At 42.8% G+C, this 15,979-nt stretch overlaps 1 protein-coding gene across 3 annotated transcripts in view; it reads left to right on the forward strand.

Annotated features, from left to right (window-relative positions):
- Positions 1-2,393: 2,393 nt before the first annotated feature.
- Positions 2,394-15,979, forward strand: part of AFF2 (ALF transcription elongation factor 2) — a 339,763-nt gene continuing 326,177 nt past the window's right edge. For all 3 annotated transcript variants that reach the window (XM_074915521.1, XM_074915523.1, XM_074915522.1), the window contains exon 1: positions 2,394-2,516. In XM_074915521.1, coding sequence (XP_074771622.1) covers positions 2,470-2,516 — 47 coding nt within the window. In that variant the 5' untranslated portion in view covers positions 2,394-2,469. The remainder of the gene's footprint in view (positions 2,517-15,979) is intronic.

The following is a 15,979-nucleotide window of genomic DNA, read 5'->3' on the forward strand; positions in this document are numbered from 1 at the left end:
CGCGCCCGGTGCTGGGCACCAGCGGGGCCTTCGCCGGGTCCCGCAACGCTGACGCTCGGGCGCGTCCTTGGGCGGCTTGAAACCTGACTGCAAAAAGCTGGCTCGTGCACAAACGTTCTGTGGCAGCCGAGGGCACGGGGTGTTTGGGGAGGGAGCTCCAGGTGTCAAACACGTAACTTCTGAGCAGAGGAATTGTCTCTACTCTTGCCCTTCATGGGAACAGCACTTTGTTTGCTCATGCAGGATCTCTCACCCCTTATCTTTGCTAGAATGAGCCCTGACAGCCTTTTCAGGAACTATTTTGTGCAGCTTTTGCTAGTTTCTGAAGAATTGAAAAGGGTTTACTTTGAGAAAGTGAAGGCACTAATACGTGGGAAGTGTTTTTCTCTTTCTTCTGGGTAGGAGCGACTGCTGGTTGTGGACCTTTTTGGTGCAGGGGGGCCGCTGGCAGCCAGCAGACCCCTCTCTGAAAACAGGGGGAGCAGAACTGCCACCTCCTGCAAGCCTCAGTGCGGAATGTTTTTAGTAAGTTATTTAGTTGAGTTTAGTTGAGTTTAATGGTTCAAGCTCAAGATAATGAAATAGGTGAGTTAATGTAAGTTATTAGGTGACAGACTAAGCTTGTACTATTAAAACCCTCTACCTGTTTTTGGAGAAAAGTTCTGAAAATGTGTTGGTTCAACGTATTGGCCACAAATTATGATTCTGAATGGGGCTTTGAAAACCAACTACAATACTAAAATAAGAAACAGAAGAGAGAAGGGCCTGACTCATGATATTTTAAAGCTCAAGGCCCAGAGTGGTGTGTTTAAGCCTGTTTGTGGAGAAAACAGAGATGCTAGAAAGGAAATGTTGTGTGCACCTGCCTGCCCGCAGCAGGGAGAAGAGCAGCGCTTTGGGTTTGCTGGGTGTGAGCGCAGAGTGTCAGCGGCGCAGCCTCGCCTCAGCTCCCTCCCTTTTGGGGGCCCACAAGACACACGATGCAAATGCGAATCTTGCAGGGAAGCCTCAGCTAAAATGATGAAGGCTGTCACGTTTGACTTCCACTGATAACAGTCCCACAGCTTTTCCTCAGCAATATTTTTAGCCCAATAGCGCTTCTAAAACAACTGTGTACTCCTTAGGAAGGCAAAAAATTGCAGATTACATTAGCTACTCTGCCGTTGATCTAATTTATAATCTTGGACTTGTCTCTTAATTCTCGGGAAGCCCATGCAGATGCTTCTGCCAGAGGGTTGGCTGGAGCCTGGTGGCTGTGGCTGCTGTGCCGGGCATGGCTGCAGGATGGGACCCCACCAGCACAGGGTCATCTCCAACTTTGACAACGCAAAGTCCCCGAGGCTTGCTGGCAGTTCAGCGTGTGGCCGGTCCTGTGGAAAACCGGACTCAGAATGAACGTAGCTTTGGTCTTGTCTTTGCAATACCAGTGTACGTGCTCGTGTGCTCAGCGGGCGCTTGGATTTGGAATTTTGTAAGATGGACGTAATAGAAACTTGTAAGATGCTAGCTGGGAGGGCAGCCGGATACAGAGGCACGGGGCAGGGTGTGTGGACGTGGGTAGAGAATAATCTGGTTTGGGGGTGGGGAGCTCAGCGGGCACCTTTCCCCTCCTGTCACCCGTGGGGCAGCCGAGGGCCGGGCCGGGCCCTCCCCGCTGGTGCGGGCAAAACCCGCGGGGGGCTCGGCAGGTCCCTTCGCGCCCGCGCGCAGCCCCGGGGCGGCCGATCCACGGCGCTGCCCGTGCCACGGCTCGTGTCCGTGGGACGCAGGTTTGGTCACTCACAGGAGCTGGCTTTGGCAATTACATTCTAAGTGCTTTCTCTCTCTTTTTTTTTTTTTTTTTTTTTTTTTTTCTCCCCTGCCCCCACTTCTTTCCCCCGCTCGCTGGACGCTCTCAGATTATCCCGAGGCGCGATACACCCCCCCCCCCCTCTGCTGTTTCTCCTTTGCAGAAAAACTTCCCCACGCACCCCGGGCGGGGGCTGCGAGGCTCCGCCAGATCCCGGCGGTGCTGCGCGGCGGCTCCATGCCGCGGCTTCGGGCCGGCCCGGCTCCGCCCCTCGCGGTGTGCGGGGGGTGTGCGCGGCTGCGGGGGGGCGGGGGGGTGTGCGCGGCTCTGCCTGCCTGCCTGCCTGTCTGTGTGTGTGTGCGCGGCCCCGTGTGTGTCTGTGTGTGTGTGTGTGTGTGTCTGTGTGTGCGCGCCGGGGCCGCCGCCGCCGCCGTGCCCGCCTCTCCCAGCCAGGCAGCAGCAGCCGCGCTGCTGGCGGCGGCCGGAGCGGGCGGCGGCGGCGGCGCTCCCCGAGCCCCGGGCGGCGCCGCGCGGCCCCGCCGCTCCCCGCGGCGCCGCTGCCGGTGCCGGTGCCCGTGCCCCTGCCGGTGCCTGTGCCCATGCCGGCCGGGCAGCCCTAACCGCGCCGGCTCGGCTCGGCTCGGGGGCACCACTTCTCTGAGTCTCCCCACCACATCGTTATGGACCTATTCGACTTTTTCAGGGACTGGGACTTAGAGCAACAGTGGTAGGTTTTTTTGGGTGTTTTGTGGTTTTGGTTTTTTTTTTTTCTTCTTTTTTTTTTCTGTTTTGGTTTTGTTTTGTTTTGGGTGTTTTTTGTTTTTTTTTCTCTCCCCCTCCCTCTCCGCTCTGGCTCTCCACCCTGCTCCTTCCCACAGCTGCCTCCTTCCTCTCCTCGCCGCTCGCTCCCCCGGTGCCTTTGCCTTTGTTGAGGGGCGAAGCGCCCGGTGCCCGCCGGGGCGCGGAGCCGCCGCCGGGGCCGGCCGGCTCCGGCTCCAGCCCCGCTCCGCGGCCGCGCCGGTGGGGAGCAGCAGCCCGCGGTCCGGCGGCTGCGGGGGGCGAAGTTGGCCGGAGGGGGAGGAGAGGCGGGGGAGCGCCGAAACGTGCCGGGGTGCGGGCTGGCAGAGCGGCTGCAGCCCCCCTGCCCGAGCCGGGGAGCGGCGCGGAGAGCCGCGGCTTCCCGGGATCGCGGCGTTGCTGATGTGTTTACTGCTGTCAGTGACAATATTCCTTTCCCGGGGAGAAACGCAACTGTAGTTTTGCGGTGTGGCACAGTTCAGCTCTAGCCCTGTTCAGTGCGGGGGCTTCTGTCGCTGGTTTTGCTGGTTTCCTATTCGGGGTGAAGCGTTATTGAAGTTAGTTTTGGGAGTGGGAAGATCAGTCCCCGCGATATTGTAACAGGTCTTTCTTTCTTCTTTTTTTTTTTTTTTTTTTTTCTCTTCCCCCTTCCCTCTTCTTTTTCTTTTCTTTCTTTTTTTTTTTTTTTTTTTTGAGTGCAATCTTAGATTTATATTGCTCTGCAAATAGGTGCACACCTTGAAAAGGTCGGTGCATCTGTTTAAGTGTATCGTAAACTTGTTATCCAAGTGAATGCTAAGGAATTTTCGATGGGTGACAAGTAGCTGGGAAAGTTAGAATTTGGATAGGTTATTTAGTCACTTCCCGGCTGGTTAATGAGATTATGCTTATTCTTTGACTGTTTTTATTGGTTCTTTCTTTACTTTTCAATTTAGCAAATATAGTTACAATTCTTTAACTGTGCACGGTGCGATTCAGTGGTTGGTTACTGCTTTGTTAAATGCTTTTAGGCTGGAGTGCAATTTGGCAAGAAAGGAGGAGACTAAAATACTGTATTTTGTGATCCTAATCTCTAAATGTCACACAGATTATATGTGTGTATGCATGTGCACAGGGACCCTCAGAAGGGTTTACTTTACTTTGTTGATAATATAAAGGTATGTCTAGGAAAAAGATAATGTATTTAGTTAATAACTATCATTTTGCCAAACAGTCTAACAGCTATGGTTGCAAATCCAAGATAATCAGAACCAAATACCTGTCACGTTCTATTTTACAGCAGTTTGGAGTAAATCCTTGGCAGCGTAAATTACACTATATCAATATTAATCTGTAAGCAGGCGTTTTGGATCATGTGCGTGTTTTATCAGCTCTGCATAAACCATCGTATTGTATCTTTTAATAACCATGCTGTTGTTATTTAAAAGTAATAATCACAATAAAATTAGTGCTCAATTAAATATTATGCTTCTACCACACTATCTTTACTCTGCTACACTAATTTATTTTGCAGACAACTGATAACCACTGTATTACTACTCAAATAATATTTGCATACAATTTGCCTAATTTATAGTGTGGGTAACATCATTAATTTAATAGAAGCTGTTACAACCCTATATGTGGGTGTAGTTCAAATACTATGCACATTATAGGTATTGAGTTTTAATGTTTGCTTAATAACTTACTTTCATTTGACTATGGTTTTATGTGGATTTAGAGATGTGCATCTGTAAGAAAGGAACTCTTGTGCCTCTGTTTTTCCATAAAATATGAACATATTGCTACTCGTTCTAGAAATTCCATTTACTTGCTTTCATACTGTGAAATTTACTAGTTTTAGTTTTTTAGGGTCCATGAGGAAAGAACATTTTTACTTTGACTCTTTCAAAGTGTTCGATGTCTACACAACTATATGGCACAGGCGTTCACACGCAGTTACTTATTGCAGAGATCAAGTTGGAATTAGCTGTTAATAATCCAATTATTATATGAAAGTGCACATGTAAATAATATGTAGGTACATGATCTACGTGTATACACGTGTATTTTATTGTACGTGGAAAGATTTCTGTCTCTGGCAAGTTGCGTTGCTTAAGAAGAGTTGAATTCAGCTCATCTATCCATAAATATGTGCATGTGTGTACCTGTAATATGTTATACATGCATCATCTCTACAGACCCAGAAATATGCATGCTTAGCCGTCAAGATTTAGTAATTTTTGTCTGTATATCCAGTATGGTGTGGTTACTTTATAGTATTTACAAGTAAGTATGTATAACATGATGTGTGAATCGCTGCCTCTGATTTTGAAACTGTCCTCCTGCCTTCTGTCTGTAAGCTGGGCTTTGTAAAACGTGTTTCACAAGCATTTATAAGGCAATTAGAGACCCTCTTCTGCATTCCTTGCAAACCCAAAACTTCTGCTAATCTGTGCTGCAATCGCCAAGAAGGCAAGCTCAGGCCTACAGCTTCTGTGTGGGTGTTTGTATGTATTATCTCTACACGAAGTACAACAGAAACATAGTTAGCCTGAGAAATAAATATAAAATATTTATAGCTTGAGCAGAGATTTTTTTTTTTTTTTCATTCCGATGTGTAAAGGTAACACTTTCTGTGCATTGCCATTATATCAGGAAATAACTTCCCAAAAGTTTTGGGCTGATGGGAAAAATACAGTTAATTATTTTCCCCCCTCCAATGGAGGCACAACTTTGTGTCACTTCTTGAAACATATTTTGTCAAGAAGTGTCAAGAGTTACAGCGTGCCCTGCCACTGCACATGTTCTGAAATCCTCACCCGGTATTCTGAATGATGAGTGAGAGTTTTGCCTTGATACAAATGGCAGAATCAGCCCTTTAGTTTCCCATGTTAGGAGAGATCACAGTAGTATAAGAATGAGGTGTTTCACTGAACCTTCCTCGAGAATGTGGTTGGGAGGGTAGCCGAGGGTTGGTGTGGGGTTTTTTGTTAACACTTGAGTAAAATGTATAAAATAAGGCCACAAATATCCCAGTGGACGTTTTGCCAGACTTGAAAAGTTGAAGAAACCCCAAAACAATTTAAATGAATCTAAGCTCTGGCCGAGGTGAAAGGGCCAAAGCTAAAGTCTGCTGTGATTCCTGGGTGAATAAGAAACGTTCACCTGGGCTTGCATTTAATATGAGCCATTCTATGAGGGAGAAAGGAAGGAAGATGGATATAATGAAAAGCTTGAATGCCTGTGTGCACCAAGGGGACCACTTGCTGTTAAAAATCAAATTTCATCTTTTAAATCACTTTCCACGCTTGTCTGTGGTAACCAAGTAAATGAAATCGTGAGGTGTCCTGGGACCATGTGGCTAGATTTGAACCTGCTTACGGAGTAAGGTGGTGCCATTAATCAGCAGTTGGGAAACAACAAAACCCAACAAAAAACCAACCACCCCAGAATATATAGCTCCTCGCTAACAAAAACAGAGGCAGAGAGATTCATGGTTTATGTTATATTTATTGTTGGTGGTATTATTATTTTTTTAAGTCCTCCAATCTTTAAAAAAGTGGAAGCTGAGAAAATACTTAGCGGGAAAGTGCATATTGAGGTATATAAAATAAAACCTGGCAAAGGGAAGTAAGATCAGCATGTAGGAGTATCATTGTAGCTGTGTGGTTGTGATGGGGAAGACTTCTCACTGCAGTGAAACAAGCCTTTTTTTTTTTTTTTTTTCTTTTTTATATTATGTATCACAAGTAGCCTAATTACAGCAAAACCAGCAAACTGCCAGTTATACAGGAAGAGGCTTAAACTCACTAAACTGTTATATAAATAGAAAGTTCAAAGGTCTGTTTGTGGCTGACAAAGCTGAGAACAGGCCATCTGTGGGCCAGGTTCCTCTCCTGTATGAATGCAAAAACATGCTGCATGCCACAGCAGCCTGTTCTTACAACATAGTCCTCAACCTGGAGGGGGTGATCCTGCTCTCCAGACAAAGGTGAACTGTTTCAGTTCCAGCCTTGGGTATTTCCCCCCCCTTCACCCACCTTCCCCCTTCCCTCTTTGCCTTGTGCCTCTGCGGAAGACCTTGGTTACTACTCTTTTCACCCGGGTCTGTAACAGCTCACTAAACATCTTCTGAACGTGGAAACAGTGTTGTGTTTCTGATGGGAATGTGTGAAATAGAGTAGATCGGCTCTTTGGGAATTAGATTGATTTTTAAATTTTTTAAAAAAATTTTTGGGGGGGTGATGGTGAGAGCATTAGTAGAGGAGAAAGTCACATTTTGAATGGATTTGTGTAAGGTTTTTCTTCCCTTCCCTTTCTTCTCCTTAAGAAATATTACAGTTGAATTGCAGTTACTTTTTGGATTTGTATTACAGACATCCCTGAGTAATTATTTGAAAATGTTTCATTTTGAATTTGCTTTGAAAGTGTAAATGGATGGATTGTGTGGCTGGTGGGTGGGTGAGGGGGATTAGATGCTGTCAAAACAAGCAGCTGAGGAAGACCAAAAATAGTTTTGGGCCAAAACCTGTACTTGAAGCACATCCTGATTTAGTAATTCTTCCCCGGCTGATATTGAACTCCATGGAGTGTAAATCTTAAAAGAATTTGGCCGTTTGCAAACATTAAGTTCACATCTATCCTATGAGGCAAAATTACTATCAGTTTAACAGCATTTGAATTGTTTTCCTAATGATTCATTCAAGAATTTAATGACTTTTAAAATATACAAATTGGGACGGAGAGTAGATACTTCAGATACTGTTCAGCTATTCTGAAGCCACGCAGAACTTCAGAGCATTTAAGCACTTTGTATGTGACTGCCAATTATATTGTTTGGGATTTTCTTTTTGAGTAAAAGATGGTGTTGTGATACAGGTTCTTCAGTCAAGAAGAATTACTCGTTTTGTCTGTCTGACAAGACTGTCACTGCAACCTGGAATTTAATGAAATAATTTAAGGGGAAAATGCAACATTCTGTAAAATATTAAGTTAAAATATATACTAAATGATCTCTGAAAGAATGGCTGAACATTGGTGGTCTTTTTGAGCTTCTTAGGACTGAGGCAGCATCCTCCAGCATCATGGAAGTAGTGTTGTGATGGGTTTTGTGTTATGAGGCCCAAATTCTGTTTTTTTCTGTGTCAAGCAAAATTACCATCATGTGAGATGGGACAAAATTGGCTCTGAGACTTAGAGAAAGCATGTGGCCCTTAATATATCAGGATTGATGGGCAGGTACATAGTTTTAAGCACAAAGGCAGTCCTATTCAAACAACTTGGATTTCAAGTAAAGTTTTACTGAACTGGGTTCTTGATCACTCCCAAAATGCTTAACGTGTTTTACTAATGACTAAACCCCAGTTCTCCATGTATTTGGTAATGGAAACTGATGTTATTTTTGACTGTATAGTACATATCCATTTGCCTGAAATCTATCAGCAGTTTTACACAATTGCACAAATAACTGGGCAGCTAGAAAGAATGTAAATATTAAATCTCATTTAAGAAAAAAAAAAACCCTTAAAAAATTGTATGAAACCTTTTATACAGTGAACCCATGAAGTATGTGGAATAAACATCTAAACAGATAGATCCCATCCTGTATTTCGCTGCTGCCTTTAGTTTGAGGTAATGGAATTTCTTTGTGTAGAGAACTTGAAGCACTGGGCTCCTGGATGCTTGTTAAATGTATATAATCAATAAATACCATAAAGTATCCATGTCTTCCTCCAGCTTGGGCCTGAGCCAGTATCCAGTGACGTGAATTGAGATGCTCCAGTTGACTTCAGAGGGTACCGGGCTTGACCCTGTTTTTAGCCAAAAGGCAGACCATGAAATGTGGAGCAACTCTCTAATGACGAGGATCAGCAAGGCACTTCGCACACACCTAACACTATGCATGTGGAAAAACTCCACAGAGCCCAATTCTGAACATGTCTAATTCAAATTTACTGCCTTTCTTTTGAGAAGAAAGCAAAGAAAAATGGAGAGGAAAGCTTGAATCTTTTCTCTTGGTTGCAGTTAACAGGATGGATTTTATAAAGCCATCAAACATCTATTAACAGTGAAAACTGAAACTCTGCCACAACTCTGCGTTTTGCAATGTTACGAATTCTTTCTTAAGCATTGAAAAAGAAGATAGTAAATCCAGTAATATGTTAAGTTAATATAACCTTCCAGACCACTCATAATATGGTCAGGAAGTCAGACAGGGACTTGAAAAGACAGCTCTTTCATCCTTTTATTGTTACTGAATGGTCTATATTGATACTTTGTAATCAAAATATTTGTTTAAATTGTTCTAAGGGTTTCAATATTAGAAGGTACCTTACTCCTAACTAGTGGACAACTGCTGTAGAGATAAAAAAAAAATGAGAGGAAGGATGGCAATGTGCATGCCAGCAGCTTTTAAGCTCCATTTTGAATAACTTTTAATGATACAGTTGTTTGGCCAAAGATTCTCACAAAAGGGTATGTGATATTCAATCTGCATTTGTGAGTGAAGATTTTGGGGAATGAACTGGAGGGTTTGTTTTCAGAAACTCTGTACTGGAGTCCAGTCCACGGAGACTTGAAAATAATTTCATATTGCCCCTTAATTTCAAGTAGGCTGCTGTTGAGTGCAGTCAATGTGATGGGTTTACAAGGTTGGGCTCGCAGTGCTGAAAAAATCATATGGAACTAGAAGGCTGAGGTAAAGGAATAAACCAAAACTTCCTGCAGTTAACTTCCCAGCCGATATAAACTACTTTATCATAAAGAGACTGTTTTTCAACTCTTACATAGCAGATCCACGCCATAAATTATTATGACTTTTAAACAAAGGTCTAGTCAGTAGTTTCTTCTTCTGTAAAATTTTATATCTAGTTTTAATGACACGTTATGAATGTGTTCAAATCAAGCCACTGAGAGAAAAGAACTCTTACTTGTGGGACTTTTTTCTTTATGTGACCTCAGCAGTTAATCTGTGTCTTTTCACTGGAGATTATCGATGAGTCCTTATTCCAGGTGAGTTGGGGTGGTGAGGTTTCAGAAGAGTTAGAGATGATACCACAACTGGAAGCTGATTTTCACTGTAGGCGACACCGAGAACGGGGCATGCCATTCACTATGTACAGCGTGTAAGTCTTGTTTAGTGAGAAGCTGTAGTCAGCAATTCAGATTCCTGACTCAAATTCTGCATGGTGCTACCAGTTATAGTAAGACACAAATAGCCCACTCATAATTATATGGTTTTATAGGGGTGGGGTATTAACAACTGGCAAAGAAGAAAATGAGATAGAGCACCAAGTTAAAAATCACTCAGTTGTTCCTTTGACAAGATTTATAATAGCTATTTTTGTATTGCTGTGGGTGTACATGGTGTTGTGGAATAAGTAAATTCTGTAGCTCTACATTGCTTTCAGTGCCTGGGGCTCAAACCTGCAGATGTCTTACTACTGAGACTGGTGCTTTTACCTCATGGCACTTTGCATGGACTATTGTCAGGGTTCAACCGTAATTTCAAAGTTTTCTTCTTGGTCATTCAAGTCTAGGCCCTTATGATGTGTGATTGTATCCGTGTCCTACAAAGTAGATAGGTACCTAAAAGTAAGACTGGGTAGAAAACAGAGCAGTACTCGGTGGCTTGCGATCTATGCTGAGAAAGTGGCTTCACAGTGGAATGCTCTTAATTTAAAATATTTTTAGGTCTGAGGGTAACAATCCATTATGTAGGTCTACTTGTTCTTTTTTCATCCTTTATTGTACCACTGGTTTAGGTCAAGATTTCACTCGTGAGAGGAAAAAAGCAAACAACTGTCAGTAGAGGAAGCAAATCCAAAGCTTTAAATATAAAATCAGCAAATACAAAATGTCATTGAAGCTGCCAGTTTCCATATATTTCCGTCTTATGTCGTGAGGGAAACTAGGATCCTGCAGGTGTTTAGGTGAGTCTGTTTCTATGCTGCTGTCAGTAGCCATGCTTTTATTTGAGAATGTAGTATTCAAGACTTGAAAAAAATATATGCCCATTGATTATGGACCTCATTGCATAGAGGCCAGTATGTGAGATGATTTCAGGGGACTTAATTTCAGAAGGTTGCAGACTTTTTAAGTCCGTGTCCTGAACTCTCAGGTGAGACACCCATAGCTTGGGGTAGCCAATTCTTGTACAAAAACTTTGGGCTGTTCTTTCGAATGTGGGGCTGATTTTTCTTCCAGTTTCTTTTCTGTAGAACAATGGAATGACATTCTTCCTGGTGTTTCCTATGAAGAATAATGATGAGGAATTATCTTCTCTGTCTACAAGTGTTTAAAAACTCATTAGTTAGGGTCCCTGAAAGAATTCCAATACAAGTCAGTGGGTGTGGTGAAGCTGATTGTAATGGGAAGCGGACTGGGCCCTGGGGCTGGTGGTCAGCAGGGAGGCAGAGCTGTAAAGAATACTGTGCATATGCTATAGTAAGCATTTTCATAGATCTCCTCTGTGGGAGAGGACAATGGCTTTGGAGCTCATATTTACTGAAAAAGCAGCCCTTTGATTTTCATGGCTTTATGCTTCGTTGCACACTGGAAAGCCCATTTGTCTTCACCAAGCCTTTGAAGAGGGATAGGTGAAGGGATTGAGGCATTGGCCAATGGCTGAGAGTAACGGTTGCTTGGAGAAGGAGCTAAGTTGCCTTGCTTTTTTTTTGGTAATACTTGGCAGAGTTGTTGTCATCCTTTTTAGGCTTGCTAAATAAAGGTGAATATATATTTAGGAACAGAACGTGGAATCTCTTACTGGCTCTGCCACTAGCTGCTTTACTGCCTTTGGAAAGTCGCTTTGTGTCTGTCAAAGTGGGGTAATGATATTTACATCTTTGGTAATTTGCCTTTCTTTTTGTTCAGGTGGAAAGCATGAGAGAGAAGGGCCAGCTGTGTGGTTACATTTATCTGGTGTTTCTGTTTACTTTTTCATCTTCCTGGGAACTGTTCATTGCTGGGAACTGTTTTTGACATTTTCTCTACTCTGAACTTCACTCTAGCTGTACAGTCCTTCGCTAGCTTGCTTCTACTGCATTCCCCCAAGAAGAGCAAACAGTGTTGATGCAGATTGTCTGTGGCATAGCTCATGCATTGAGATCCTGTGTTGGATGCAACTTTTGTGCTGATGATACCAGACACATGTTTAGAAAAATGGGGTGACATTTCTGGCCACAGACCTTTAAAGCAATGTTGATTTATGTCTCTCTGCTTTACCTCCTTTTGTAAAGTGAGAAGAATAACATATCAGAATTTTACTGGTAGACCGAGGCATTTTGCAGAGAAATCATTGTCATTACCCCTTCTCATGCCCAGGGGAATGGAAAGAGGAGCAAAGTGACTTGCAGAAGGACTCAGCGTTGGTCAGGACTGCTGTCAGCTGAGTTCCACTTCACTGCTTGCCCACTCTGATGGGTATATTTTCCTATTCTGCAGGGGTGTGATGAGGTTAAGTCCCTTAATGTTTATGAATGTTTACGGTGATAGAGCAAGACAGGATCCTAGGCAGATATATTAGTAGGGGAAAGGCAAGCCCGTAAAGAGATATGGTAGGATTTGGGCAGAGCATATCTGCAAGAAAAGGTAATCAAAGCAGAGAAGCTCTTCTAAAGGGCAGCATTTATTTATGGTGTGCATATTTGATATAATTTACCATGCTCTCAGCTGGAAAGTGAAGGCCATGGACCTTTCAGAGACAGAACAATCTTGTTACTGCAGAAGACTTGTCATTTCCCGGGTCTTATAGCAAAGCTTTGTATATGCAGCTGTAGCTTAAGTAAACGTCATGTCTTGGATGCTTCACCGAATACTTCATCCACACTTTTTCAGAAGCGTTGTTGCTCTTTTAGCCAGCTGCCTTTGTTTCTAGTAGACTGCTGCTTTGTTGGTTAACCCTGGGCATGAGTTTTCTTCACATATGTTATTAGACTGAACATATTTTCTATTTATACCACTTGGGGATACAAATTACCGTGTTGCGTTTAGCAAGCACTGGGAAGAGTACATCTTTGTGATGTAAAAAATAAATACAGAGTCAAAATTTTATTTGAAGGGCATTTCTTTCAAGGTTCAAGGGAAAACAGGCAGCAAGAACAATTGATGGTCTTTGTGTCCCAGAAAAGCAGGAGGTATTTGCACATATGTATTTTAATATGTTGGTGGAATATGTTTCTGAAATTAACAATGGACTTTTGAAGAAGAGAATGGATTTTGATGAAATCCTGTGTATCCTTTTAAGGCAATTAGGGAGACTATTAGTAGCATACATACTTAGAAGTATTGTCTCTGTGGCTTTGATAGTTGTCTGTTGGCCAGTAAATATGTACTAGAGGACTCAGCCGAAGGCCACTGCAGCCACTTGAAGTTTTTAATTGATTTAGTAAACTCTAAAGCATACTTAGCCAGAGCTTCCTTTGCTTTCTTTCTCAGTTTCTGGAGAAGTTGACCTTTACCTACTCTGTGGTAGAGCTCCAGAAACATTATGCAATCTATTGCAATATTTTTGTTACTGCTCAGTCTTTCCTTTTCTCTTTAAAGAGCCCTTGCTCAAACTGACTGTTCTTTAATGTGCACATGGAGGGATCATAGATAAGGGAACATAATTAAAGAGGGTTTTGGAAAGCACCTGTGTGCTCATTCAGAATTGTACAGCCCCATCAGCAGGACATTGAGCATGTCTGGATCGTAGTCCATGACTAGGTGTTACCCTTATCAGGGTAATAGATAATACACTTTCCTGTCACCTCACTTTGCCTGGTTCTTTCCCCATTACCAAAGACAAGCTGTTGTGTGAGAATTTTTCCTGGTTGTAGACTGCTCTTGAATCTTCCAGTACGTGACGTGCAGACATCTAACAAACATGACTAGAAACTGCGTAAAATACACAGACATAACACAGAAGTCATATGTTTGAAAACACATTAGAGCTCCGCAAATAACCCGATATCTAGAAGGCTTTTTTTTTTTTTTTTTTCTGCCATATATCCATAACCAAGAGTACTCTGCTAGCTGCATTTCAACCACATCAGGGTTATTTTAGATTTTGTAATGATTCTCGCTTGTGTAAACTCACACAATCTGCCTGCAAATTCAACTTCAATGATAAAAGGTCTCATAAAAAAATTGAGGCAGGCTAGAATGTTTGGTTAAGATTTAATATCTTTCTAACTAATTATAACGCAGTGTCAATATATGCTCTAATATCTGTGAAAAGAAAAGGAACATAAATGATACAGTTCCATTGTAGCAGGTCTTTTGTAAACAATTAACGGTTAGGTGGATGTCTGAAGCAAGGGCAAGAGAATTGATAAACCTATTCCAAAGGGCTTGAAAAGTTGAAGTGAATTCTAAATGTAGATTAGGAGCAAATGATGACAACCAAGGCAGCATTACCTCAGTTGATTAATTTATAAGGATACTGGTCAATGATTTTTAACCAACAGCTATGCATAGTAGAATCCTAATGGGATCTGTCTGTTAAGATTACATAAAGTAGAGCATTTGATTTATTTCATAGCTTTCCAACGCTCCACTTTAACTTCATACAAATAATGCATTAGTCACACTGGATAAAATGGTGTATTGAATAAAGTTGTGATTTTGTCTGCTTCTTATAGTCTGATTTTTATAAAGGATTAAATCTGCTTTAGTAGTTTATTCATATCATAAAAGAGATTGTCGGTTGAATGAAATCTTTACATCTGCCACTTTCTGTCTCATTAGAAAAGACAGTAACATAAAGTTCCTCATTTCCTCCCAGTCTGTTGTATCCCCTGGTGTGTCTGAGTGTGTATATCTTCTGTACATGTTTGTATATTATAATGTCAGTGTTTTCAAAGTTGTGGTTAAGACTGTGTCACAGCTTGGGGGAGGGCGTGTAATGGGGGGGGGGGGGGGGGGGGAAGGGATATAAAAACGTTCTGGCAAAAAAAATACCCAGCCAGGAACAAATGAGGGATGGGGTGACTGTCAAAAATCTGAAGATGATAGCTTTTAGTGGCACGGCCATGTGTGCGTGCATTGCCAGGTTCAGCAAGGTATATAAGTACATGCAGCACTTTGCTGTGAGTATGCCAGTGTCAGTGGACGCCAGCGCATGCTTAATGATAGGCACGTGTTGACTTACGTCTGGTTTCAGAGGACGTGAAGGTTGGGCTTCTGAACTTAAATGTGAATTGTCAGTTGTGATCAAACTGACCAACTGCCATTCATCTGTCATGATTCTAGTGGGTTTTAAAACATTCTTTTAATTCAAATGCATGGTTGTTGGTTTTATTAAGATAAATATTTAATGTAAAGTTACAAATTTAGGCATTTTTATCCATTGTTGCTGGAATGTTGGCTTATTGTTTGTGTATTTTATTCCTTTTGTTTAAATGTGTGTCATTGACAGGATGCTGCTGTTACAACTGGCAGTTGTTTTCACGTAGACTTTTAAAGTCAGAGCAGCAGATGGTCTTTTCATAGAGGTTTTCTTATTTGTATTTAAGGTTCTTACCATTTCTATTTAATCCCATTAAGTGTATAGGGCCAGGCTTGGTCTTCTGAACGTGAGGTCCTCTTGGTTTCTGATGTTGAGCGGAGAGGTAGTATCCAGCTCTCTTTGTTGCCTTTTTAGTCAGAAAAGCAGATTCTGAGGGTCTTCATTCTCCCTTCTGAGGACTTGCTGAGGATGAAACTTCTTCATTCACTTTTTCATTTGTTGATACACATTGCAGTTTTACTGGCTCTGGCGTTTCAATCTTGGCTCCTTTTCCCACATACTTCGAATCAGTAGGAGTATTTTGATATAAAATGTGTAGTCAGCCTCTTCTGTAGAGCAGGGAACCGCTTGCAAGCTTCGGTTGCAACGCAGTGGGAGCAGCTGTAGCGCCTGGGTGGGCAGGGAGGCTCATGCTGGGCTCTGCCCTTGCAGAGGGCCTTGGGGTGCTAAAGTGTTAATACAGGATTATATGAATTTGACTCCCAGCACAGGATTGGGCCTGCCTCTGACTCCAGCAATCTTCTTGAACAAGGCTTTAAGAATCGCATATCATTCATCAGCCTACTTTGTTTTAGGAGGAATGACAATGGGACGTAGCTGTTTGCTCCGCGCTGGCCATTTTCTCTGCAGCAGTGGTGCACTCCCTGACTGAGCCGTGCAGTTACAGCTGAGTCATTTTCTGCTTAAATCGTGTTCATTACCAAAACTGAGGGAAAAAACCCTTGTCACAAAAGTGGTTTTGGTTGTGAGTACATTCCCGTGATGCAGAGCGCCCCTCAAAAGGGCAGTAATGTTTGCTGAGGTGGAGATACACCCTATGTTACAGTTTTTGGGGCCAAATCTGGGGAGTATGCACGGGTTTGTTTGCTGAGGGCAAGTAGTTTCCATTTGGCGTTACTGAATGAACAGTGCCCTCTTTC

This window comes from Athene noctua, chromosome 11 (genome assembly GCF_965140245.1).
Source record: "Athene noctua chromosome 11, bAthNoc1.hap1.1, whole genome shotgun sequence".
NCBI lineage: Eukaryota > Metazoa > Chordata > Aves > Strigiformes > Strigidae > Athene > Athene noctua.